Source organism: Lissotriton vulgaris, chromosome 4_1 (genome assembly GCF_964263255.1).
Source record: "Lissotriton vulgaris chromosome 4_1, aLisVul1.2, whole genome shotgun sequence".
Taxonomy (NCBI): domain Eukaryota; kingdom Metazoa; phylum Chordata; class Amphibia; order Caudata; family Salamandridae; genus Lissotriton; species Lissotriton vulgaris.
Genome location: NC_141691.1, coordinates 672,870,920 through 672,898,515, shown reverse-complemented (window position 1 = coordinate 672,898,515; position 27,596 = coordinate 672,870,920). Strand labels below are relative to the sequence as shown.

The window sequence follows — 27,596 nt, the reverse complement described above, 5'->3', positions numbered from 1 at the left end:
GTCTCGTGCAGTTTCTGGATTATCAAAAAACCAAGTCCTGTTCTCTTCCACTACCCGGAGCATGGCCGGAAAGATCATGGAATATTGAATCTCTCGTTTCCTGAGCTCCTTTTTAACGTCCAAAAAAGTTATCCGCCGTCTGGCCACCTCTGCCGTGTAGTCCGGGAAAAACGCCAATGTAGAGTTCTAGGACGCCGGTTTGGAGTACCGACGGTCAGAGCGGTGCTCCATCTTTCCCTGAGCCTCTGCCAGGTGGGGTGAGGCTAGCCTGCCTTACAGATTTAGTGACATGCACAGACTGTAAGGGCACCCAGAGCATTCAGGTGACCGAGTGCACTTGTTTATGTTTCTTTGGTGTCAAGTTTATTTCTATTCACTTCTCTTTTGGTGCAGTAGTACTTGTTGCGAATTTGGTCCTGATGAAAGCTAGGACGCAATAGTCCTCATATTGCTGAAACTAGATGACCACACTTACCACAGGCTGTCTACATAAATGGACAGCTTGTGGTTGCACTGTTTTTAACATTGGTATGTTAAGCACACCTGGAATAAACTATTATCTAGTGCTTTTTCTAAACCAATTTTAAAACACACTTTTTTCTTGGTTTCTTTTCTCCCCACACCTTTTCTGCACTGCACACCCCAGTCCCACCTTGACAGCCACTCACCAACATCAAGTGGCATACCACACTGTCGTCTCTTATACCGACAGAAGGTACCCCCTACCACCGGGTTAACCTCCAGGTAGAGCACTTATAATCTCTGACGGGTGGTACGGATAAAATCCCAAATGATGAAGGGCGGATCCGAATGGTGACTGATGGGTATTTTTTCCTATCCTTGGAGAGCTTTCTGTGACACAACCTGTGAGAAATAGAGGGCCCCTGGTTAGTTTTCTGTACTTTTGGGCACATTTTCTTAGACCCTCTGGTACTTTTGTTGTATACTAGTTCCTTTGGGGGATAGTACCCAGAGCTTGGTCTTTAAACTTCCCCTAGGTCCTCCTCTACCGTATTGTTCTTTTGAGTTCTGAATCTTCACAGGCGGGGAGACCCGTGCTGCTTGAAGGATGACATCCCGATCACGGAAATTAAACAGTCTCGCCAGGATCGGTCTGGGGGATGCCCCTGGTTTAGGCTGTCCGCCCGGGACTCTGTGTGCCCTCTCGACCGAAAAGAAGGCCGACAGCCCTTTAGGTTGGAGGTGTGTTTTGATGAGGTCCTCCACGTATAGATCCGTTGCTCTCGTGCCCTCCGATTCCGGAACACCAAGAATACGTACATTGTTCCGTCTGGAGCGTCCTTCTTGGTCGTCCAGTTTGTCCTTTAGGATTTTGTTCTTCGCCATTACTGCCTCCATAGCCGTCTGTAGCTCCGACACATCCTCTACCAGCGACTTCGTAACTAGTTCCAGCGACCCTACCTTCTCGGCCATTTTGTGGAGATCCGCCCGAATGAGGGTTATTTCGGCCGAGATGGAGCCCACCGTGGTCTGGACCTGCGTGAGAGCCCTCATGACATCGTCCAGTGTCGCCTTCTTAGTTCCCACATTGTCCACTTTTATCGCGGACGAGTGTCGTCCATCCGCTGGAGGGGACGCGGTTTTGTCATTAGTGTACCGTTCAATACGCGTCTGAGTCGTACCACCTTTAGTACCCTTCCCTGCCATAGTGTGTTCGTGGTAATTACGCAGGCCTTCGGAGCGAGGGGAGCAGAAGGATCAGTCGCCGCTACAACGCGGCCCACCGTCCGATCCAAGGAGAAGCTCCTGTAGGAATGGGGGTGAATGCCCCAATGTTCGTGTCGTGTCAGACGGTCTGCCGGCCGAATATTATCTCCCCGGTATTCCAGACTGTCTTCGGGCACCTCCTTCGGCGCACCGCTCTCAGTTATGGCACACTTCGTTTCCCAGGACAGAGACCCTGTCCGCTGGTCGTGTCGCGGGGCGCTTCTCCAGTCCCGACCACTTCCGGTCTGTCGCAGCCGGGTAAGACACACTTCCGGTCGGCTTCACTCGCCACTGGGTCCCCCGGAGTCAGGCCTGTGTTTCGATCGCCTCGACACTCGACGATAACTCCGCCATCCGGCCTCCGATTTTCGGCCGGGTACTCGCTGCCAGTTCCGCCCGGTCTCGGGCGTTCGGTGCCTCCGTCTGAGGTGTGATTCAGCCACGGATTAGAGTACGGATAGTTGGAGAGGCCGCTTCCCTGCCGGAGCTAGTCCTCTATGCTGCCGCCATGTTCGGCCGCTAGCCACGCCCCCCTAGTCTTTTATTTTCAGTTGTGCAATATGTGTAGATGAAGCAAAACAGCCAACGTGTTGCACCCAGACATGGGCTTCTTCAGGGCTAAAATTGTATACAACATTAAACAGACTTTATTATATTGACACTACAATACATATAGACAATTATACAATACACATTACGGTTAAAGACCCATGTGAAGAGACAAACCAAAAAGCCACAAGAACAAAAAGAGAGAAAAGCAGAAACGAAATTCCAAAATAGAAAAAGTGAAGCAATTAAGCATAAACACTCCATATCATTATGAACAGAGAAATCTATACCGAAAGATCAGAAAAAAGATCCACAAGTGAAGAATGTATCAGAAATGACGTGTATAGTAATTAGAGTTTTCCTTTAGAGAGTAAGAAAAAAAGAGAAAGAAAATTGCGATCCCTTAAAGAAAGATCTGTGAATTTAACCATAATAACAATGTTGCACCACACCCATTGTTCTATCAAGGATAAGACTAAGGATATGGCTTACCAGGAAAACTTAAAATTCTAATAAGGAAATGATCCATCAGATAAATCGACAAAATGGTAGCAAAAGAATGTTTGATCTCTAAAAATGAAGAGAAAATGAATAGGCAATCATCAGTATATAGCTTCTCAGACTAGAGATGCAAATCTCGGTGTCATATCTATTGAATTACCGGAATAAAAGAGAAGCTGTACTCTCGAGTAGGAGAGGGGAATTTCTCACTGGGAATCCCTAAAAACCGAGAGGGCCAATGATTAAGCTGACAAAATGTGACCTAAAAAGCAAGCATCCACACAGGCAGGTAATTGAAGCAAATAACAGGAGTTATTGGGCAAGAAATATTATTCAATCAGGACGGTGCATGGTTTTTAAGTGCCATTTGCCACAGATATTCCTGTCACTATGTGCAGCGGTAAAAATGTTAAAAAAGTCAACCATGAAAGGCACGAGATCACAAAAGTGGAATAGACAGTCTCTTCATAGTATGTAATATCTAAAGCTTATTAACCAAAATACGGAAAAGCACTCGAAAAGGAAGCCCAACTGTAGTAGTGACAAAGGAAACTGACTAATTTAAAACTGAACGATAAACGTGAATTTATCGAACATGAGAAAGCGAAGAAACCATATTAACTAAAGTTAGGCAGAAAAACATACAAAATTGTCCAAGATTAGGAACAAAAGGTAAGAGAAAGTTTAATTAACGGAAAGGCTCCGGTATATTTGGAGACTCTGCAAGTATTAGCAGACCATAGTAACCAACCCCCGGAGTACAGAGGGCGCTAGTACTGTATATTAAATGCTCGATAGTTTAAGCGGAATTCCTCAGGTATGTTTAGGTATGTTGTGACCTACGTTTATCCAGCTTAGGGCTAAACGCTGATAGGGAAATGCATTTTTTCCTTTAATATCCTTTCTCTATTACCCGTCTAGATGTTTAGTGATTACATACCATTTTCAAAAAGTAATTAGTACATCAATGCCTCTCTTTCTTACAATGTCACAAAGTAAGTTGCAATATGGGGGCCTTTCTTGGACGGAGCTAGCATTGTAACGGTCAAATCAACTGTATCTATCGTTCGTCAACCCATAACAATATGGTTTTGTCATGTGGTTTTGATAGGTATTCTATTGTTGACAAAGTAATACAAAAGTCAATCCCTCCTAGATATAATGCATGTCTTCTCTATAAATGTATACTTTGCTATGTTTATACATATACGAAATGTAAATGCCTTTTTGTACTCTGTCTTCTGTTAAAACACAAGTGACCCCATTGTAATGGGAATAACTATCCTTACAAGAAAATGTTTTGAGCCTATCATAATAGATAAAATATGGAATTTCTATTTCTGGTGCTGTTTAACTGTTTTTGTTTGCTGGTCTAGTATCCTCTTTCTCCTTTTTGTGTTTCGTTATATTCTCCTCTTTCTCCCCTAAAAGATATACCTTAGATCTGACCTCTCGTGTTTTTCTAATAAATTCTACCTCTATGTATTGTATATGCTTGATAATGTATTCGTGCACCTGCTCAATTAATGTACAGTGAGGTGTCCTTTAGACTTATTCTTTTGTGGTAGCAAGGACATTTTTTTTTCCAAATAACATTCTTCACTAACTTTCGCTTAGTGGCATTTGGCCTGTATTTTAATATGTCTTTTAAATGTATATAAGCAATTTGACTATTACTCGGTCAAACCCGTTTTTTGCACCTCATATGCTATATAAGATCCGAAAACTGATGACGTTCCATAGGCAATTTTCGCTTACAGCTCGTTTTTTCACTCAAGACGCGCTTTAGTCTGCCCGATTAGGTAACATGTGACCGGAACAGACAATTTTCGCTCACAGTTCGTTTCTTCACTCAAGACGCGCTCTAGTCCACGAGATTAGGCAACATGTGACCGGAAGCATACCTTGGTTTCTGCCCCAGAATCAAGCATCGCGCCACATTGTAATCTGGCGCATTCTAGTGGTCCAGAGTAGGCTCACGTGATCATTAACCCGGAAATGGTTACCGCTTGCGCAACCTTTAATGGTCTTCTTTCTGCTTAAAAGGAGGGCTCACCCAGAGGCACGTTAACTTCACTGCCTGAAAGACAGCCTCCGGACACGGCTCCGTGTACACACTGCTACTATGACGGAATTCTGGTAAGCTTTAGATTGGTGGTCCTGTTACAAGTGTTGCCACTTACAGTGGCCCCTTTTCAAGTTTGGGGGGGGTGGTGACTAAGGGTGTTTTTTAGTAACGATCGAGTACTTAAACATAGTGCTAGCGCCCCCTTGTTTACTCTGGGGGGTGGTGACTATGGTTTTTCAATTCCTGACGAGTTGCTAAACATACCTGAGGTATTCCGCTTAAACTTATGAGCATTTAATATACAGTACTAGCGCCCTCTGTACTCTGGGGGTTGGTTACTATGGTCTGCTAATACTTGCCGAGTCTCCAAATATACCGGAGGCTTTCCGTTAATTAAACTTTCTTACCTTTGTTCCTAATCTTGGACAATTTTGTACGTTTTTCTGTCTAACTTTAATTAATATGGTTTCTTCCCTTTCTCATGTTTGATAAATTCATGTTTATCGTTCAGTTTTAAATTAGTCAGTTTCCTTAGTCACTACTATCAATCAATCAATCAGGAGTTTGTTAAAGCGCAACTACTCACCCGTAAGGGTCTCAAGGTGCTAGGGGTGGGGGGGGGGGGTGCAGGTTCCATTCCATCAAGGAGGGGGTCTGTCGAAGAGCCAGGTTTTGAGGTTTCTTGCGAAGATGGGGAGCGATATTGTCTGTCCGAGGTGTAGCGGAAGGGCGTTTCATGCTTTGGCCGCGAGGAAGGAGAAGGAGCGGCCTCCCGATCTAGTCTTTCTGGTGTGGGGGACCTCGGCGTAGAAGAGCTGGGCTGATTGTAGGGTCCTTTGGGATGCGTGGAATTTGAGCCGGCTGTTCAGGTATGCTGGTCCGGTGCCGTGGAGTGCCTTGTGTGCGTGGGTGAGCATCTTAAAGGTGATTCTTGCCTCGACGGGGAGCCAGTGGAGTGTGCGCAGGTGCTGGGAGATGTGGCAGTGTTTTGGCAGGTTGAGGACCAGTCTTGCGGCGGCGTTCTGGATGTTCTGTAGCTTGCGGATGAGGTTTTTGTTTATTCCGGCGTAGAGTGCATTGCCGTAGTCGAGTCTGCTGGTGACGAGGGCCTAAGTGACTGTCTTTCGGTGTTCAAGGGGGATCCATTTGAAGGTCTTACGAAGGAGGCGGAGGGTGTGGAAGCAGGAAGATGAGACAGAGTTGATCTGGCGGTCCATTTTGAGCTCGGAGTCCAGGATGATTCCCAGGTTGCGTGCGTGGTCTGTGGGGGTTGGCGGGTTTCCGAGGGCGGTGGGCCACCAGGTGTCGCTCCAGGCATCGGGGTTTGGGCCCATGATGAGTACTTCTGTTTTGTTGGGGTTTAGTTGTAGGCAGCTGTTTTTCATCCATTTGGCGATGGCTTTCATGCCTTCTCGAAAGTTGCGTCTGCCGGTGTTGGGCTCGTTGGATAGGGAGAGGATGAGCTGGGTGTCGTCTGCGTAAGACACGATGTTGAGTCCGTGGGTTCTGACGATGGGGGCAAGTGGAGCCATGTAGACATTGAAGAGCGTCGGGCTGAGGGAGGAGCCCTGGGGGACTCTGCAGGTGGTAGGTGTGGGGTCTGAGAGGAAAGGGGGAGTCTGACCCATTGCGTCCTGCCGGAGAGGAAGGAGCAGATCCAGTCTAGGGCCTTGTCCTGGATTCCTGCGTCGTAGAGTCTGCGTATTATGGTGCGGTGGGAGACTGTGTCAAACGCCGCTGATAGGTCTAGGAGGATGAGGGCTACTGTTTCTCCTTTGTCCAGTAGGGTGCGGATGTCGTCTGTTGCGGCGAGGAGGGCGGTTTCTGTACTGTGTTTTTTTCTGAGGCCGGATTGGGAGGAGTCGAGGATGTTGTGTTCTTCAATGAATGTGGCGAATTGGCTGTTGATGGCTTTCTCGATTACTTTCGCTGGGAAAGGGAGCAGGGAGATGGGTCTGTAGTTTTTGAGGTCGGTGGGGTCCGCTGAGGGTTTCTTCAGGAGGGGGTTGACCTCGGCATGTTTCCAGTCGTCGGGGAACGAGGCGGTCGCCAGGGAGCGGTTGATGATGTGGCAGAGCATGGGTGCGATAGTGTCAGCGGCTCTGTTGAAGATGTGGTGGGGGCAGGGGTCCGTGGGGGCCCCTGAGTGGATTGACTTCATTGTCTTCAGTGTGTCTTTGGTGGTGAGGGCTGTCCAGTCATCAATCGCTGGTTTCCGAGTGTCGGGGGCGGTTGGTGAGGGTTCAGTGTGTTGGTTGTCTTCGTCGAAGTGGTCATAGATGCTCTTGATTTTGTGGTGGAAAAGGTGCTGAGTTCGTCACAGAGGTCTTGTGAGGGAGGGATGTCGGTAGACTCGCTGGTGGGTTGGGCGAACTCCTTGATGATGCTGAAGAGTTCCTTGCTGTTGTGTGCGTGGGTGAGGATTCTGTCTTCAATCGCTTTTTTCCTCGTTTCTCTGATTAGTTGATGGTGAGCGTTGGTGGCGGCTCTGAAGTTGTTGTGGGCTTCTGCGGATTTGGTGTTTCTCCAGGCCTTTTCGAGGCGGCGGCATGTGCGCCTGGACTCTCGAAGTTCGGTGGTAAACCGTCTGGCTTTCTTGGCACGGGTATTGTTGTTTTTCTGGAGGGGGGCTATGGTGTTGGTGCTGTCCGAGATCCATCTATGCAGGGTTCGGGCTGTGGTGTTGGGGTCGTCGTTTTCTGCGATGGTTGGGGTGGAGTTGTTGAGTGAGGAGATGAGCTGGTCGTCTGTGATTTTGGTCCAGTTTCTTTGTGGAAGCAGGTGCTGGTGTCTGTGGATGGTGGGTGTTCTGAAGGTGAAGTGTACGCAACGATGGTCGGTCCATGGGAGTTCGGTGGTGTGGCTGAAGGTGATGGAGTTTCTTGTAGTGAAGAGGGGGTCGAGGGTGTGTCCTGCTGAGTGCGTGGGCTCAGTCACGATCTGGCAGAGTCCAATGTTGTGGAGGTTGTCCAGGAGGCATGTGGTGTTGGGGTCCAGTTGATTGCCGAGGTGGAAGTTGAGGTCTCCCAGCAGGGTGTAGTTGGTGGATGCGATGCCCTGCGGGGAGATAATGTCCGTGATGGAGTTGGCGAAGGGTCCGCGGGGTCCAGGGGGTAGGTAGATGAGGGTTCCTCGGAGGGCGGCAGTGGGGCTGTCCAGTATCTTGAAATAAAGGTGTTCCATCAGTTCTGTGGACTCGTCAGGGAGTGTGCTCAGGCGGAGGCTGGATTTGTGGACGATGGCGATTCCTCCTCCTGGGTGGGTGGGGCGGTCCTTCCTGTAGATCTTGTATCCTTGGGGGCTGGCGATGGCGATATCCGGTCCTGAGGTGGCGTTCGTCCAGGTTTCGGTGAAGAATGCTACGTCCGGGGTGGTGCGGTCGAGGAGGTCCCAGATTTCTGTGGCGTGTTTGTGGAGGGATCGGACGTTGAGGAGGATGCATTGCAGGGTCTTCAGTTCGGTTGTGTTCTTGTGGGCGGGTTGTGCTGGATCCTTGTTCTTGGCGGTGCTGCAGGTGTGCCGGCAGCGGTGACAGCTGAAGGGTCCATGGGTGTCGGCTGGTGATGCTAGCTTGCAGTTGTTGTTGCAGCCTGAGTTGAGTGCGTGGAGTGCTGCTGGGTCGTAGCGTTGGCGGGCGGAGGTCCAGGGTTCCTGGTGCTGGTCGCGGACGGGCGCAGACGTGCTTGCCTTTGACGCACCTTCGGTGCACCAGCGGCGCGCGCGCAGCCCGCAGACGCCATTAAGTAGGGGTCGGGGAGGGCTGGACAGCTGGGAGGCTGGAGCGGGGAGAGGAGCTGGATTGGGCCGGTTGCGCTGGGGGGGTGAGGGGGTGGGGCCGCGGGGGCAGCAGCGGCGGGGAAAGGTAAAGGGAGGAAAGAAGGGATAAAGAAAAAAAGGGAAAATAAGCGAAAATAAGGCACAAAAGAGCAGAGATGCAGAAAAGAGCAGAAAGGTGAAAGATGGAAAGGGTAGAAAAACGAGTGAAAACGAGTGAAGGAGCAGAGGGAGAGAAAGGGAAAATTGGCAGAAATAAGGCAAAAAAGAGCAGAGGTGCAGAAAGGTGAAAGATAGAAAGGGTAGAAAAACGAGTGAAAAGGAGTGAAGGAGCAGAGGGAGAGAAAGGGAAAATGGGCAAAAATAAGGCACAAAAGAGCAGAGATGCAGAAAGGTGCAGAAGGGTGAAAGATAGAAAGGGTAGAGAAACGAGTGAAGGAGCAGAGTGAGAGAAAGAAGACAGAGGTCCACTGGACCACCAGGGATGAGGCGCAGGGAAACCTGCGGGTGTAGGAGGGCCTCGATCACTAACACTCAAGAGTGCAAGGGCAGGGGCACCTCACTTAATGGTGGAGCTGCGAGGGTGGGAGAGCAATTTCACTGACAATGAGTCAGTGGTCTACAATGAGTCAGTGGTCTACAGTTGGGCTTCCTTTTCGAGTGCTTTTCCGTATTTTGGTTAATGAGCTTTAGATATTACATACAATGAAGGGACTGTCTTCTCCACTTTTGTGATCGCGTGCCTTTCATGGGTGACTTTTTGAACGTTTTTACCGCTGCACATAGTGACAGGAATATCTGTGGCAAATGGCACTTACAAACCAGGCACCGTCCTGATTGATTAATTTTTCTTGCCTGATAACTCCTGGTATTTGCATCAGTTACCTGCCTGTGCGGATGCTTGCTTTTTAGGTCACATTTTGTCAAAGCTTAATCATTTACCCTTTCAATTTTTAGGGATTCCCAGTGAGAAATTCCCCTCTCCTACTCTAGAGTACAGCTTCTCTTTTATTCCGGTAATTCAAAAGATATGACACAGAGATTTGCATATCTAGTCTGAGAAGCTGTATACTGATGATTGCCTATTCATTTTCTCTTCATTATTAGAGATCAAACGTTCTTTTGCTACCATTTTTTCGATTTATCTGATGGATCATTTTCTTACTAGAAATTTAATTATTCCTGGTAAGCCATGAGTTGACATACCCTTAGTCTTATCCTTGTTTGAACACTGGGTGTGGTGCAACATTGTTATTCTGGTTAAATTCACAGATCTTTTACTATAGGATCGCAATTTTCATTCTCTTTTTTCTTACTCTCTTAAGGAAAACTACTTACTATACACGTCATTTCTGATACATTCTTCACTTGTGGATCTTTTTTCTGATCTTTCGGTATAGATTTCTCTGTTCATAATGATATGGAGTGTTTATGCTTAATTGCTTCACTTTTTCTATTTTGGAATTTCGTTTCTGCTTTTCTCTCGCTCTTTTTGTTCTTGTGGTTTTTTGGTTTGTCTCTTCACATGGGTCTTAAACCGTAATGTGTATTGTATAATTGTCTAGATGTATTGTAGTGTCAATATAATAATGAATATGCTACTTACCAGTATGCATCTGTTCTTGGCATGTAGGGCTGCTAACATTCATATCTTAGCATTAGATCGCCGCCTAGTGTTGGGTCCGGATGATCGCACATTGTTGTCCTGGAAGAGTCTTCGAAGTGTCCTGAGATAGGTGGCTCCTCCCCTGGACTACAGTGCGCATGGGCATCGGCTCCATCCCCAGATTGTTTTTCGCCATTGTGGCAGAAGATGGAGTGTAAAGTGTAAATGATGTCCATGCTAATGACTGAATACAATAGTATATCTGCAGCTGCGACAGGCACCGGGGAGGAGGGTGGGCGATATGAATGTTAGCAGCCCTACATGCCAAGAACAGATGCATACTGGTAAGTAGCATATTCAGTTCGAGGCATGTGGGCTGCTAAATTCATATCTTAGCATAGAATATATAGCAGTCCCTCCATCAGCGGCGGTTGCCCGTGCCAGCTGCAGAAACCTGAAAAAGTGTTTTGAGAACAGCCTGTCCTACAGCAGCTTGCTGCTTGGAATGCACGTCAACACAGTAGTGTTTTGTAAAGGTATGTGGTGTAATCCACGTGGCTGCTCTGCAAATGTCCTCTAAAGGAATGTTCCCTAGGAAAGCCATGGATGCCCCCAATTTGCGTATGGAGTGCGCCCTTGGGGGTATTGTTAAAGTGCACTTGGCCTTGTGATAACAAATTTGGATGCACTTAACAATCCATCTGGCTATTCCTGCTTTGGAAATCGGGTTGCCTTTGTGTTGTGGTGAGAAGGCAACAAAAAGCTGTTTTGTTTTCCTAAAGTGTTGTGTCCTGTCTATGTAGTACATCAACGCCCTCCGTACGTCTAACGTATGGAGCATTCTTTCCGCTACCGTTTGCGGGTTTTGGAAGAATGCCGGCAAGTCTATAGTTTGGTTGAGATGAAACTGTGACACCACCTTTGGAAGGAATTTGGGGTTAGTACGTAGCACTACCCTATTTGGATGAATTTGAATGAATGGCTCTTGTATTGTGAGCGCTTGTAGCTCACTGACACGCCTCAGTGACGTAATAGCAATCAGGAAAGCTACTTTCCACGTTAGGAATTGTAGTTCACATGAGTGTAGTGGCTCAAATGGTGGTCCCATCAGTCTGGTGAGGACCACATTGAGGTTCCACACCGGAGCTGGCGGTGTTCTTGGGGGAATGACTCGTTTCAGACCTTCAAGGAAAGCTTTAATGGCAGGCACTCTGAAGAGAGAGAGATGCTGCCTATTTTGAAGGTAAGCTGCGATGGCGGATAGATGTATCCGAATCGAAGTGAACGCTAGCTTGCACTTGTAAAGATGCAGCAGGTAGCAAATGATGTTAGGGATAGATGCATCTAGCGGGTTGATGTCATTGGTGGTGCAGTAAATGACAAAACGCTTCCATTTTGCCGCATAGCATGCTCTGGTTGTTGGTTTCCTTGCCTCCTTGATGATGTTCATGCATTCAGGAGGTAGGTTGAGGTACCCAAACTCTAAGACTTCAGGAGCCAGATCGCCAGGTTGAGCTGTTGCGGATCTGGATGCTGAATTTCTCCATGGTTCTGCGTCAAAAACCTGGGCGTGAGGCGCAGTCTTTGATGCGGAACCACTGAGAGTTCGAGGAACGTGGTGTACCAGGCCTGGCGCGCCCACGTTGGAGCAACTAGGATGAGTGTCATCGAGTGCTGCCTTAGTTTTTTCGCCACCAGTGGTATCAGAGGTGTCGGCGGAAAAGCGTACGCAAATTTGCCTGACCAGTTCATCCATATCGCATTGCCCTGCGATTGCGGGTGTGGGAACCTGGCGGCGAAGCTTTGGCATTTTGCGTTCTCCCTTGTGGCGAACAGGTCTATCTCTGGATGACCCCACCTTTGGAAGTACGGCTGGAGTACTGATGGATGTATCTCCCACTCGTGCATTTGATGGCTGTATCTGCTGAGCAGATCCGCCATCTGATTGTCCTTCCCTGGGAGGTGCTCCGCCATGAGGAAGATGTTCCTCTGAATGGCCCACTTCCACATGCTCTGAGCCAGATGAGACAGCTGCGGTGAGTGGGTGCCCCCCTGCTTCTGGATGTAGTACATCGCGGTCATGTTGTCCGTCCGGACCAACACCACTTTGTTGCACAGATGTACAATGAAGGACTTGAGCGCCATGAAGATCGCCATCAGTTCTAGATAGTTGATGTGCATCTTCTGTTGCTGCGTTGTCCATAGTCCCTGCACTGTGAAATTGAGCAGATGAGCTCCCCATCCCTGGAGAGATGCGTCCGTTGTTAGGACAATCTGTGGCACTGGCTCCTGGAACAGTCGGCCCTTGCAAAGGTTGTGTGGAGTCCACCAATGCAGAGAGTCGTATGCCCGACTGGTAACCAACACTAGGTCTGTTAATTGTCCCTGAGCCTGTGTCCACTGATTCGCTAAGCACTCCTGGAGCGGGCGCATATGCAACCGTGCGTGAGGGACTATGAAGATGCAGGAGGCCATCATGCCTATCAACTGCATGAACACTCTCGCTGGAAGTGAGTGTTGTGGTCTGAACTTTCGGATTAGAGATTGCATGCTCTCTATCCTGACTTGGTTTGGTTGAGCTGTGGCCGTCAGGGTATTGATTGTCGCACCTAGAAACTGCCGGACATGTGCCGGCTGAAGATGCGACTTTGGGTAATTCAACGAGAAACCCAAGTCGTGAAGGAGGTGAATGGTGGTTGACATGTCTGCGGCGCACTGCTGTTCCGACTTGGCTTGAACGAGCCAGTCGTCCAGGTAGGGGTAGACATAGATGTTCTGCCTCCTGAGGTGCGCTGCCACTGTCGCCAGGCACTTGGTAAACACCCTTGGGGCCGTGGTGACTCCGAAGGGTAGGACCTTGAACTGATAATGCCTGCCTTGGATTGTGAATCTGAGGTATTTTCTGTGGGACGGGTGAAGTGGAATGTGGAAATAAGCATCCTTGAGGTCTAAGGTTGCTAAGAAGTCCCCTTGGTTTAACAAGGGAAGAATCTGTTGCAGTGTAAGCATATGGAAATGTTCTGACAGTATATACAGATTGAGGGGACGGAGATCCAGAATTGGTCTGAGAGAACCGTCCTTCTTTGGAACAAGGAAGTACAGGGAATATACCCCTGTGCCTTCCTCCCCCACTGGTACGAGCTCGATTGCTCCTTTTTGCAGCATCACCACCACTTCCTGCTGCAATAAGTGCAAGTGCTCTGCGGACATAGGCCTTTGCCTTGGTGGAATGTTGGGTGGAGTGGATTTTAACTCTAGACAATAACCGTACTGAACAAGTTGTCGCACCCACCTGTCTGTGGTGATGTTGAACCAGACGGGCAGGAACTGTTGTAGTCTCCCCCCGACAGGTGTTAAGTGGTCGGGGGGCAGTGACAGAGAGTCACTGTTTGCTTGGGGTAGAGGCGCGTGAGTTGTTGTTCCCTTTGCCGCGTCCTCTGGTGCTGTTTCCTCTGTAGCCCCCCTTGTTCTGTTTGGGGTACGAGGATTGTGCTCCACCTCTAGAGAATTGTGACTGCTGACCCATTTGTCCTCTGGTGACTCCACGTGCACCTGAGCGACGAAAAGTATTGCCACGAAACTGTTGTGATTGAAGGGCCCCCATAGATTTGGCAGTTTCGGTGTCTTTTTTAATTTTTTCTAGGGTGGTGTCAACATCTGGACCAAACAGTCTATCAGGATTGACTGGTTGATTAAGTATGGTTGTTTGAATGTCAGGTTTAAACCCCGATATGCGGAGCCACGCCTGTCGTCTCAGCATGACGCTAGTGTTAATGGTTCTAGCGGCTGTGTCTGCGGCATCCAGTGCACACTTTATGGCTGCGTTGGAGATCAGTTGTCCCTCCTGTATAATCATCTTGGTGCCCTCTTGAAACTGTGGAGGCAGGTGTTGCACAATTTGCTCTAGGGTGTCGTAATGCGACCTATCATAACGTGCCAATAGTGCCTGTGTATTTGCAATACGCCAGAAATTGGCAGCCTGCGCAGCTACCCTTTTGCCTCCTGCCTCTAGCACCTTGGACTCTTTATCCGGGGGAGGAGCTTCACCCGTTGTTTGGGAGTTGGCCCTCTTTCGGGCATTTGCGACCACCAGGGAGTCAAGAGGCAACTGTCCCCGAATGTATGCAGGGTCTGCAGGTGCTGGTCTGTACTTTTTTTCAATACGTGGATTGACCACCCTCGCCCTGGTAGGTTCTTTAAAGATGTCCGCCGCATGCTTGAGGACCCCCTTGAGCATAGGCAGTGTCTTTACATTTCTTTCTGAAACTGCAAAAGTGTCAAATAGAAAGTCCTCTTCAACAGGGTCAGCATGCATGTCCACATCATGATTAGCAGCTGCCCTTTCAATGAGTGCATGGAAACCTGCAGAATCCTCAGTTGGGGATGCACGTGCAGTGAAAGGCTGTGGGTCTTGTCCCACATTATGGGTGTCTTGGTCCCCAAAGTCATCAAATGAATCCGGCTGTGCATCGGGTTCATTAGCTGGGAAAGTGTACTGGTCATCTTCACCATATCCCTCACCGTCAGAGGGGTCTGGAGACTGAGTTGGGCTCCCTCTTGGAGGGGACTGGATAGGTTCCATGAGGCCTGAGGCGTCCTGTGGATACTTTTTCTTCTTCAGGGGGATGACATAGGAGTCCACCGGCTGCGAAGTTATTTTCCTTTTGTAAAGGGTCAATTTGCCTGTATTAGCGTCGATAAAACACTCCGAATCCTCTTCTGAGTCGATTCCTCGACCCGAAAGTGCCCCTGCCGTTGAAGAATCCGACTTCTTCGGTGCCGATTTTGTTGCGAAGGCTTTCGGCGCCTCTTTTGGCGGCAGAAGGTAGAGGAGTTTACTGGCAGATTTGACCGGAACGTCTATCGCCTTCTGTGGCGATGGCGTCGGCGCCGACGAAGCAGCGGCTTTCTCCCTAATTCTCTGTAGTGAAGCAGCGACGAGGGACGCTTCATTCGCAGTTGCCTTTGGCCCCGACGAGGAATCCTTGATCTTGCCTTCGGATCCGACGTTCTGTTGGCCCTTTTGAGTCTTGGACGATGATGCAGCGTCCGCCGCCCCAGAGGCCCTGGATCGATGCGCAGATGTGGCAGCTTTCGATCCGTGCGATTTCGACGGCTCCGTTTCTACCACGCGTCCGACCAACGTCCCAGTTGGCGTCGGAGCCATGCCGCTGTCCTTGGCGGGCTTTGCCGGCGTCGTAGCGGTTGACCTGTGCGTTCCACCCTTTTTAGAGGATCCCTCCTCTGGCACCGATTTTGACACGGTGGAATCGACAGACTTCTTCGATCTCTGTGGACCGGAGGTCGAGGGAGTCGATGAAGCAGCGTTTTTATTTGACTTAGGTGGTACGGCCGCCATCTTAGGGACGCTGGAGTCCTTAAGTTTCAGTTTCGGTTTCGGTTCGGCCATCTTAGGTGTAGTCGATACCGTATGTTTCAGTTTCGGTTTCGATACCGTCTGTGCAGCAAGTAAGTCCGTGGCCGGGCCTAAAGGCGGGGCCGTGGCTTGCGCGACGGGGTCTTGGGTAAGGCCGACAGGCGATCCCGTTCCATATGTCCGTAAACTTCGGGGCATAGCTCATCCCCTGAGCTATCTTCCACGGCCCCATAAACTTGTTCGACGTCCCCTACCTCGTCGACGTTTTCAAGGCCTTGATCCACGACTCCGTCGTCGTCCTCCGGATCCGCCTCGACCTCCGTCTCGGGCGGGGAGATTTGAAGATGACGGCTCAGGTCCTCTTCTTCTTGGTCGTCGAAGATGTCGTCCGGTTCCGGGGCCGTTTGGTGGGCCTCCAGGCGCACCGCGCGCCGAATCTTGAGTGTCTTCTTGGACCTGAAACTTGCACAGGCTCTGCAGTTTCCTTCGTTATGGTCTGGTGAAAGGCATTTGTTACAGACCGGGTGCGCGTCTATATGTGGGTATTTGGCCCCACAGAGCGGACAGAGTTTAAAAGGACTCCGCTCCATGCCGGAAAAGTTGCTGTCGAGTCGCGATGAGAAGGCCTCGAAGTCCGAAGAGCAAAAACTCCGCTGATTCCGGCTCCGAGAGACGGAAGAACTCGAGACCGCACGCAAACAATACCGACGTAAGAAATACAAGGCCTTTTGGCCGAATAAAGTTATGTTTTCTCGGTTCCGACAGAGAGACGTCGAGACCGCATCCGAACCCAATGGCGGAAAAAAACAATCTGGGGATGGAGCCGATGCCCATGCGCACTGTAGTCCAGGGGAGGAGCCACCTATCTCAGGACACTTCGAAGACTCTTCCAGGACAACAATGTGCGATCATCCGGACCCAACACTAGGCGGCGATCTAATGCTAAGATATGAATTTAGCAGCCCACATGCCTCGAACAGTCTGTTTAATGTTGTATACAATTTCAGCCCTCAAGAAGCTCATGTCTGGGTGAAACGAGGTGGCTGTTTCGCTTCATCTACACATATTGCAAAACTGAAAATAAAAAAGACGAAAAAGGATATATGATTGCGTTGTGCCATTGGAAACTACTACCCTGTTTTGCTGTATAGATGTTGCCTCTCATCCAAATACATTTGTGATATTTTGTTTTGTGGTTTATCAGCAGCAGGCCACTTGAGGTGGGCAATATACTGTATAAAAAACTGACTAGTCTTGGAAGTGCACTCATTTGAAACCCTGCTGCTTGGTGCATTCATAAAGAGTCACAGTCCTGCCCAAAACAAAATAGGTCTGACTCCAGCTTGTTCCTCAACCAGGCATATCCATCTTTCTGCTACCACTGGGATCAAAGGAGTACTCTGCTATTTGATCTAGAGTGTTGGCTTCCTCAGGGCTAAAAAATCGATCCACTGGTGTTATAAGAAATGTTAGGCCCAAAGAACAAAGTCCACTGTAACAGTAATGTAACTTTAAACTCTCGTGGCAGTTAATCAAACTTTGATCAGTAGGTTCCTCGCGCTCAAAATAGATAACCCCCTTGAGCCTCTGAGCGAGGCACCTGCAGTTGCGGGTTTAGTTTGTTGGGAAACCTGCTCTGGGCAAAGTTTGTGAGAATTGGCTGTGGGTTGGGCCACGGGACGGTGATTCACTGCATTACTTTGACTTTGAGGCGCCAGGGCTGTCACAGAGAAACCTGCTGACTGAAGTTTGATTGTTAACTGCTACGGGCATTCAAAGTTACATTACTCTTACAGTGAACTTGTTCTTTGCACCTCACCGAAAAGATTTCCTATAACACTAGTGGATGGATTTTATTGCCCTGAAGAAGCCTTTGTATGGTGAAATGCGCTCAATTAAATAAAAGGCGATGAATCTTTGCTTTTTTTCTGGGCTCAGGGAACTAAGGCTCCAACCTCTGGAGTCCAGAAACTTGTCTTGTGGTGGCAGGCTGGTATTTATCAGTCAGGATCCCACCAGAGGCTGGTTGTTTTTCAGGGGGCATTTCTAAGATGCCCTCTGAGTGCCTGGTATAATAAATCCCACACTGGCATCAGTGTGGGTTTATTATGCTGAGACATTGATACCAATCTTCCCAGAATTCAGTAAAGCCATTATGGTGCTGGCGAGTTCGTAATAAAAACGCTCAGACCATATACTCTCGATAGCTTTACTGCACTTACAATGCCTAAGAATGGACTTAGACGCTGTAGGGATACATGGCTCATGCAACTGTACCCGCAGCAGTGGTAGCAGCAGTGGTATAGTGCACCCAGCTAGAGGTGTGTCTTACCTATACCATAGTCAGGAGGTTGAAGGCATGGCACACCGTGTGCCATGTCGACTCTTCAACTTTCTCTGCACCAAAACACGCAGCCTGCAATGACAGTGTGTGTGTGTTAAGGTACAGAACCTCAAAGGATGGCCTTAGAGGCGCTCCCTGGTCACAGTGCCCTTGGTACCATGGTACCTTTTACAAGGGACTTACATGTGGCCAGAGGTGTTCCAATTGGGGGTAAAAAGGTACAGTTTTGTGAAAAAACACAGGCCCTGGGAACCTGATTGGTAGGGACCCAGGGCACATCAAGTCAAAGTGCATCAGAAATCTGCCAAGAAGTGAAGGGGTTACTGCAACAGAAACCCAGCTTCTTACAAGTCTATCTTGTCTTGCTGTGTTTGATTCCTTTTGCCAGTGGGCATGGCACATGGAGTTACAGTAGCAAATGTCTAGTTGCTTTATTGGGCCTAATAGCCACTTAGGGCCAGATGTAGGTAGCCCAATACCGGTCGGTAACGGCCGAAATGACCAAATTTCGGCCGTTTCCGACCGGTTTTAGGCTATTGAGATGTAGTTGGCTAGATTTCAGATTCGGTAATTTACTAAATCGGTAATTTAAGAATCGGTTAATTACCGATTTCTTAAAATACCGAATCGGTAAATTACCGGATCTGAAATGTAGGGAGCACTCAAATTAGTGCATTGCACAGTTAAGGATTCGGTATTTACCACCAAATAAAAGTTGGTGGTAAATATCGAAAACCTTTAAAAATGCAAATTTGTGCTTTTTCAAAGGTGCCATATGGCAGACATAGGGCATGTAAGTGTGCCACATGTGCACCCATGCACTATTCAGGGTTGCAACAGGGTGTCAATGTGACACCCTTGAGAATGTTCCCCCTATTACCGATTCGGTATTTAACGAATCGGTAATAGTGAATGGCTTCCCATTCATTCCAATGGGCCTCTAGGCCCATAGGAATGAATTGGAATTACCAAATCAGTAAATACAGATTCGGTATTTACCGAATTTTACAGATTCTGTAAAATGTACTGAATGATTACCTACATACTATTTACCTAATCTTAAATACCGAAACGATAAAATTCGGTATTTAAGAATCAATAAATATATTTACCTACATCTGGCCCTTAGTCATAACTCCAAGATGGCTGTTCTCCTCCTCCTAACTCCCCCGTCATACATAAGTGAGTTCTGTAAACATTAGCGCCGAGACACCCGTATGGGTATTTGCGCGCTTTAAAAATCGCAAAAATAAAATAAATAAATAAAATAAGATTGCTCACACTTTTGGACCTAAGAGATCTTCTCATCCTTCCACACTATTGACTAGTTGTGTCCATGCTCTTCCTCCTGCTACATTTTTAGCTGGGCCTTTCCTCCATGCTGCCAAGCTCTGGACTCAAATCTTATTCAGTATATTCATTAGATAGTTTTCATGAATCACGCTTTACCTCCTCAGCCGTTCCTAAAGTTCCACTACAGCCAGAGAGTCCCTTAATGCCTTGGAGATCCAGTTTGTGGTCTGTGGCGTACATCAAACAATAACGAGCGATAATGCATTGATAATTTCTCTTTCAGCAACAAAAGTAGTCTTTGTTTTGCCTCTAACCCCCCCCCCCCCCCCTCCCCCTCCCCCTCCCCCCCCCCTACAGCCCTTATTCCTTATTGCGGGAGCTGCCCATTGCATTTTGTACACTGATGCAGGAAAGGTGTGTCACACTTCAACTCCTTTTACACCACTTTGTTGCTATGTATTTTATGTGTTAATAGATATATTGCGTCTCCACACACTACTTGTTACAAAAACATCAAATGTACATGTAGTTGTATATACTCATTATGGAAAATATTGGGTTAATGGTATAAAGCAGTCTCTCTCCCCCCGGGATTTAACTCTTTGAGGTTAATTCACCTATGTATACTGAGGTGTCCAGTTATCTCATCCTCACATCTGGACCTTCCCACAACCCATATTTCGAGTTAGGACCATATTACAAGACTTGCCAATCTTGATCCCTGCAACATTATACATACCCTAGTTAGTTTAGTGCAGTCAGTGCCCACTCCGTAAACTTCCTATATACTCAAGACGCTTTCTCTGTCCACACTCACCATCTTATGCTGCAAATGTTGACAGCAGATAACTGTAGGTCGTTACAAAAAGAACAAATAACTATAAAATAATTACTTACCAGCATTCCTTCAGTGGCATCCTGCCCAACTACGCTGCAGATATCTCCAAAATTGGCTGCACACACCTGGTAACAAATATTTATGCACATTAATTTCATATTGGACATTTAGCAAAATAAGCTTTTTACTTATGGAAAGAACCATCTATTCATCAGAGAAAAGACTGTTTATCACAGGTTCTGTGGAGACATCTGTAGACCATTATTTTAGGAGAGTTAAACTGTTAAGGTGTACCTTCAAAAATGCACTTTGCATGTTTTATGAGTGTGCAAAGCATGTGATCTACAGCTAAACATGTTGCAAATGCTTTGATGTTAAGGACAAATAAGTCTCTGTCAGATATCACCGCTTGTAAACTAACACAAGTTAAGCCAAACAATCATGTACCAAGACACAATAAATGTGTTTTAGAATGTGCCACACAGCTCTACAAGTCAGACAGTTGAAATGTACACAGGCTTTAGGTGGTGTTGAGCCACACACAATGCAATGCTGTTGGCAGGTTGCCGGGCTCTAGTCTTATGGGGGAGGGATCAAGTTTTGTGAACAATCAAACATCCAAGAAGGTGTGCCTAGTAGACCATGAAATCAATCAACGAAGATCATGATTCCCCCAAGGTAGAACCTGCAAAGGCTTCGGATCTTCAACACCAAAGAAGGGGTGATCACTGGGACATCAGACGAGATGTGGATTTTAGCATGGAAAGCCCTTGTGGGGAGGAAAAGTGGATCTTTAACACCAGAGTATCTATGTTTTTGGTGGGTTATGTTTTCAGATTGCCCCTCTGAGTAGTCCATAGGGGCCTAGTCCAATCACTAATATCAAAGTGAGTGCTGGTGTGTAACACTGTGTGGAGAGTAGCCAAGTGAGAGTAGGTGTTGACTGAAATTTATTGCCCAGATCATGCTAGTCCACACAAAACCCGTTTCTTGGTTGACAAGTCTGTTGTAAAGCAGAGGGACAATTAAATTTAAGAGGCTGGTAAGACCGATAAACCTCAGGATGCGAACCAAGATTCTTGAAGAATGGTGAACTATGTTTAACATTACTGGAGTGTAAACAACACACCTTTTTACACAAAGTTTTTGATGCCACAGCGATCCATTTTTAGCTAAGTATTTAAAGCTAACACAGAAATAAGATTGTTAGAGCGAAAAAGCACTACAATATTTTTAACTGAAATAGTTCACAGTGAAAAATACATAAGAAAACGTATCAGATCTCAAAATCTTGAATGATGCCTTTCAAGTCAGTTAAGATATACATCTGCTCCTAGAACATGGCATAGCTTTCAACACCTCTTGGAGGTATTGAGGGAGTCGAAAATTCCTCAACGTATGTCTGTTATGGCAAAATAACGGTCAACTCCGGTTAGGCAATCACGCTCCCTTAGCTTGAATAGTAAAAGGGAACACCATACATGTACTAAATTTAATTGCACACAACCTTGGCCTTTAATGCTGCAGCATAAATCAGAAAACAAACTAAATGTACCATAGTTATGTTTCAGTAAGTCCAGTATAAGATATCAAACCTTAAGTGTTCAACATGGAAACAGAGACAGTGAAAGAACTGTTGCAGTCAGACTCTCGGAAAGGAACACCTGCATCCGTAGGATATGCTTGACGAGTATCCTCTTAAGTCTTGTGTGTACAAAGGTGGAGGTGGGGACATATACCAGGCACATCCCATTTTAGGACCAAAAGCATGCATGCCTCTGATAGAAGCTTCACAGACAAAGAAACAAAGAAACACTGCAAGGCTATAACACCCACTTGGGTGTCAAGGGCATCGCCTCATGAGGCAAGTCAGGATTAAATGTGCACTTTAAAGGTGCCCCCTCGAAAATGACATTTCCTTTTGAACTTGGGCGAGCAGTGAGATTAAGGCGGTAAGCAATAATATTGAGGGCGTGGCTTGAGGCGTCAAGGTGGCGGTCGCACTCTAAGAGTGCTCCGGACCACCTCCGTCATCCGCCTTTCACCAGCCCCACCACAGCTGCCATCGGACCCTGTGTAAACCTGCTGCGGCTCCCTGACTGTCCTGCCCTGCTCCGGTTTCCTCCTGAGTGGCCGCCCGATCGCTCTGTGCTCTGGCAGACTGCCCCCCTTCCTGAGGCCTGGCGTGCCTAAGGTGGCGACCCTCGTCCTTAGGCCTGCAAATTCCGCCTGGGGTCTCTGAAGCGCTTTGTGTGGCCGCCCTGGGACAGCCGAACGACCAGAGACGTCGGCGAAGGTGGATGGCCCCGCTCCTGTGATCGGGACCCAAGGGGCATTGTGAGACGGGCACGGCCTGAAGGAGCTGCGGGCGCTGTCTGAGGCCCGGCGCTGGGGCGGCCTCTGAGGAGAGTGGCGGCCCTGATCCCTGGTGGCAGCCCGATGAGTGGGCCCCATGAGTATTGTGCCGGCGGCCGGAGGGGTTGGCCCTCAGGTCTCTTCCTTGGCCCCGAGAGGTGAGAGGCCCGCGCTGACCTGAAGCGCTGCCGCAGCGGACCCCTGTAGAGCGCGGCTCCGGCTCCCGCCCTGGGAGGCCTCCGAAGATGGCTGCAACCTGTATGTACCACGGGCACTGCCTGAGGTCAGACGTTTGAGGTGGTCTACGGAGCGGATGGCGGCCTGAACCCCTGACGGCCCACCGGTGAGTGGGGCTCCTATCCATTCATGCTAGCTGCGGTGTGAGGGGGTGGGGGTGGGGGTGGGGGGGAACCGGTGTGGGGACTGCTGGTGTGGCCGGGAGGACGACCGGGGTGTCAGAGGGCTGGAACTAGCTTATGCTGTTGTGACGCCTACCCCTCCGCTTAATAATAATAATAATAATAATAATAATAATAATAATAATAATAATAATAAAGGAGTCTTATTGTGCGCAAACTTAGCCCAATGGGCGCCAAGGCGCCTAATTCCAGAACCAGCTCATAACAAAAACCCTGCAGTTCAACCTGTGTAGGCTCTTGAAAAGCACCACGTTTTTAAGGCCTTTTTAAACAAAACTAGAGAGGGTAGAGTCTTGATCTCCATAGGCAAGATGTTCCAGAGCTGGGGGGCAGCGACAGAGAAGGCCCTGGCTCCCCATCTGGTAAGCTTGAAACGAGGGACAACAAGCTGGAATAGTCCCGAAGAGCGGAGACACCTTGTGGGATGGTAACGGATAAGCAGGGAGCTGATAGCGCCTTTAGGTCCATCCTCGAGAGCTCTATAGGTCAGGCACAAAATTTTAAAGTAAATTCTGTGCTGGATAGGCAGCCAATGAAGGTCTCTCCTCGCAGTAGTGGCAGAAGATGCCATAGGAAGGTCTAGGACAAAACGTGCAGCAGCATTCTGCACGGTTTGCAGCCGATGTATGAGGCCCTTGTTGGACTCCATGTAGAGAGAGTTGCAGTAATCTAACCTGGAACCAACAAGGGCGACTGCAATCTGCTTACGTGCTTGAAGAGACAGATAGCTGCGAATTCTATTGAGTGTCCTGATCACGCCCCAACAGGTTGCAACAGTCCGATTCACCTGAAGGGACATCGAGAGTGAAGTATCAAACACCACACCTAGATTTCTGGCAGATTGAGAGGGAGTGGGGCAGGTGCCAAGAGAGGAAGGCCACCACTCACTCGACCAGACATCTTGGTCCTTCCCAAAGACCAGAACCTCAGTCTTGTCGCCATTTAGCTTCAGGGAGTTGATAACCATCCAGTCTGCAACATGTTGCATACAGGACCTGAAGCTAGAGGCAGATGTTATGACAGAGGAATGAGTGAATGACACCATAATCTGGGTGTCATCGGCGTATGATACCACCTCCATCCCCTGCGATCTTACAAGCCTAGCAAGGGGGGGCCACGTAGATGTTAAACAGGGTCGGACTTAATGCTGACCCCTGTGGCACCCCGCATTGCAGAGACTTCGCTGGGGAGAGGTGGTTTCCGAGCATCACTCTTTGTTCCCTATCAAGGAGAAAGGAGTTGAGGAGGCTCAGGGCCGACCCAGTGACACCTGACTCCCTAAGCCGAGATGTTAAGATGGCAGGAGACAAGGTGTCGAATGCGGCCGTGAGGTCCAATAGCACTAGAACAGTAGTTTGTCCAGCATCAACTTTGCGTCGGATGTTATCGACTACAAAGGTGAGAGCAGATTCTGTGCTATGATGTTTTCGAAATCCATGTTGGGTGATGTCAAGATACTCAGAGGCCTCAAGAAAAGAAGATAAATGGCGATTCAGATGTGCTTCTAAAATTTTCGCAGGAGCAGGGAGCAGGGAAATGGGCCTAAAATTTTTCAGGAGGCCGGGGTCAAGTGAAGGTTTCTTGAGGAGCGGCTTCACGATGGCCTTCTTCCATACCGATGGAAAAGAGCCTTGGGCAATCGCCTTGTTCATCACCTCAAGCAAGGAGGGAAGGAGACTGCTCCTACACTCTTTCAGCTTTTTAAGAGGTAATGGGTCCAATGGAGAGGAGGATTTCGTCCTGTCGAGTAGAAGATTCAATCCTTCCAGAGACAGAGATGGAAAATCCGAAAGAAGGCTAGAAGGGGCTATATCCAGTGACTCAAGAGAGCTTATGCCTGAAGGAATATTCTCGCCCAGAGAGAGACGTTGTACTTCTAATGAAGTATGAATATCGAAGATTTTTTTGTGAAAAAAGTCTGCAATGTCGTCGCAGAGACGTTGAGAACTGACTACGGGATCTGGGAGTTGAAGGGAGCATAGCGAGTCCGCAATTTTGAAAAGCTCCCTAGAGGAAGTGAGTGAGCTAGTAAGGTTGGAAAAGTATTCCTGCTTCTCCATAATCACTTTCTGCTTATACTCCCGTAGAGCAGACTTATGAGCCTCCCGGTCCATAGGATCCCAAGATTTCCTCCACCTCCTCTCACTGCTTCTGCAACCCTGTCTTAATAATCTAAGATGGTTCGAAAACCATGGTGCTGATGGTTTAAGTCGGGCTACATATCGCAGGGATGCTGGGGCAAGTTTTTCTACTGCATTGGTGATGGAATCCTTCAGATCTTGGGCTGCCTCATCCGCGTCTTTTGGGAAGAGAGCCTCAGGGGAAGGAACAAGAGAGGCGAGGGCCTCATCCATGAGGTTTCTAAGATTTCTTCTAGGGGTGGTGGACGGCCTGGCTCCATGACTTTACCTGTGTCCTGGCTGGCCCCACGCCATCCCCAGGCGGCTGCTGCTGTCCTGCTCCCTGGGACAGGAGGCCCTGCGCGAACTGAGGTGCAGCCTGCGCGCCCCGCCCTTGTGTGGAACCATTGCTGGGTGCCCTCTCACCTGCTGTTGTGTGCCCCGAGACACGCCGGATTGGAGGTATGCAGCGCTGTTGCCTACATTGGGTTGCGCGGGACTGCTGGCCCGCGACTGTCTTGCAGTTTCTGGGGGTAAGTCGCGGGAACCTTGACCAACGCGGCCCCCTCACTTCCTGAACTGCTACCTGACCTGCGAAGCACACTGACTCTCATAGTCACGGGGGCTCCTCGACCGGCCCCGGGCTCGCTGCTGTGAGGGCCTGCACCTCTCCGCTGTCGGAGGACAAGGGACTGCGCTACGCGTATCGGCCACTGTCGGGTGGCACACACGCATTGGTTCCCCCCCCCTTCTCTTCCTCTCCGGGGCAATGGGCAGGAATCACAACTCACAGACCCCCACCCCCCTGACTCAAACAAAGATGGACCAATTCACCATGTCCTGCCGAGATCCCGGTGGCCTCCTGCCCCCAAGGCCACCGAGGGAGACCTCTCCACTACCCTGCAGGCGATAAGGGTGTCCCAGGCCGGGGGGCGTGGCTAGCCAGCCACGATGTCGGTCGGCTGTAGCTAGAGCTCTGGGGCCGCCTGGGGGTAATCGTCTTGTCTGGAGCATCTGGAGGGTCCCCTTTTTTAACAGTGGCGAGACTTCAGCGCTGCCAGAAACGCCGATGACCGTGGAACTCTTACGTGGAGGCTCAGGCCTGTTGCGGCCTTACCCGGGATAGAAGCCGGGGGCTGGAGTGAGTGCTGGGCCCGGACTGGCCCGGGTGAGCAAGACCGGAAGTGCCTGGTCTCGGTCCTCGAGGCCCCTTGACAGTGCTCAGCTCGTCCGAGAGCTGACTTCGTGAGCCGTTGCTGCACGGAACACCTGCACCGGCCAGACATTGAAGGAGAAGGCGGCGGTACTGGACGGTTGGTCCCGGAGGGCCGAGGGGGGGGACCCGAGCTGCCGGCTTCCCAGGAACGGTGGTGACTCGAGTCCCCATTGGACTACCTTGAGACCAGGGGTGCTGGACCTGGAGGTGAGGATGGAGACACCCCCTCCCCCCCCCCCCCCCGCCCACCCACCCGCCTCCCCCCCCACGCGCGCCACATCGCTCACGGACCCTGAGTCGGGAGGTGGGCGGTGTGGAGGCCGGGGCACTATTAAGGGGATTGCCCTGCCTCTCTCCCCCCGTATTTCTGCCACGCGGCCTCTCCCCCACCCCCCGACGGACTCCAGTATCGACCTGGGGGGGGTGTGAGGTGGATGCTAAGGATCTACTCGAAAGGGGGGGGGGGGATGGAGTGGCAAAGTTACTAAGTTACTGATGCAGGATATACCTATTGCCGGACAATAACTGGAGAGCAAGTAGGTGGGCCTTGGGCGGTGGAGAGTGGCTGCTGGGCCTCGGACACTTGGGATCATAATCGGAGAGGGGTGAAGGGCCTTTATCGCTGCGCCTTCGCTGAAAACTGCCATACTAGTCCCGGCCCGGACGTGGGGAGTGGAGGACCCGGAGTGGCCCAGAGTGAATGCGTGGAGTGGCCAGCAGTGGCAGGACGACTGGTGGACAGTTCTCATTAGACGACTGAGGTGGGTGCGCCTCCCTGCCCTCTTGGGCCAGCCAGAATACCACCCTCTCCGCCCCAGAGCGTCGCGCTGTGACCTGTATTCCGGTGAGTCGGAGTGGCGTGAGGAGGTGTCGGGCCCCACGGAAATACCCTTTGCTATAATGTCCGGGTTGGGTAGCGCACACACACAGAAAGTTGGACAGTCGCTGACCTACCTTACCATGGTCCGAAAAGGGGCAAGGGCATCGGAGGGCAGGGAGGACCCGGCTGCTGTGCAGCAGACCCAAGACGCTGAGGAGGGAAGGGCTCTGTCAAGGGCTACTGCGTCGACCCCTGCTGGAGAACCTGGATTTGATCCTGAAAGAGAACAGGGATTCCAGGTCGGCAATGGAGTTGGAGCTGGGGCCCTCACCACCAACCTATCCCTGCTTAAGGCAGACCACAATCAACTGGCTGACAAGGTTAAGGATCAGGGCCTTGCGGTTGCAGACCTCACCCAGACGGTGGCGGACCATACTACCTCTATCTAGCAGTTACAGCAGCAGGTTGCCTCCTTGATGGACTGCGTGGAGGATGCGGAAGGCCACAATCGACGCAATAACATCCGCGTCATTGGCCTTCCGGAGCGCTGCAAGGGGACTAACGCAGCAGATTTCATGGAACAATGGT

The 27,596-nt window shown here is 49.5% G+C and overlaps 1 protein-coding gene across 2 annotated transcripts in view; it reads right to left on the bottom strand.

The window, feature by feature from the left end:
• PPP4R1 (protein phosphatase 4 regulatory subunit 1) overlaps positions 1-27,596 on the bottom strand; it is a 604,307-nt gene that overhangs the window by 299,690 nt on the left and 277,021 nt on the right. For both annotated transcript variants that reach the window (XM_086964940.1, XM_086964941.1), the window contains exon 8: positions 20,138-20,203. In XM_086964940.1, coding sequence (XP_086821066.1) covers positions 20,138-20,203 — 66 coding nt within the window. The remainder of the gene's footprint in view (positions 1-20,137; positions 20,204-27,596) is intronic.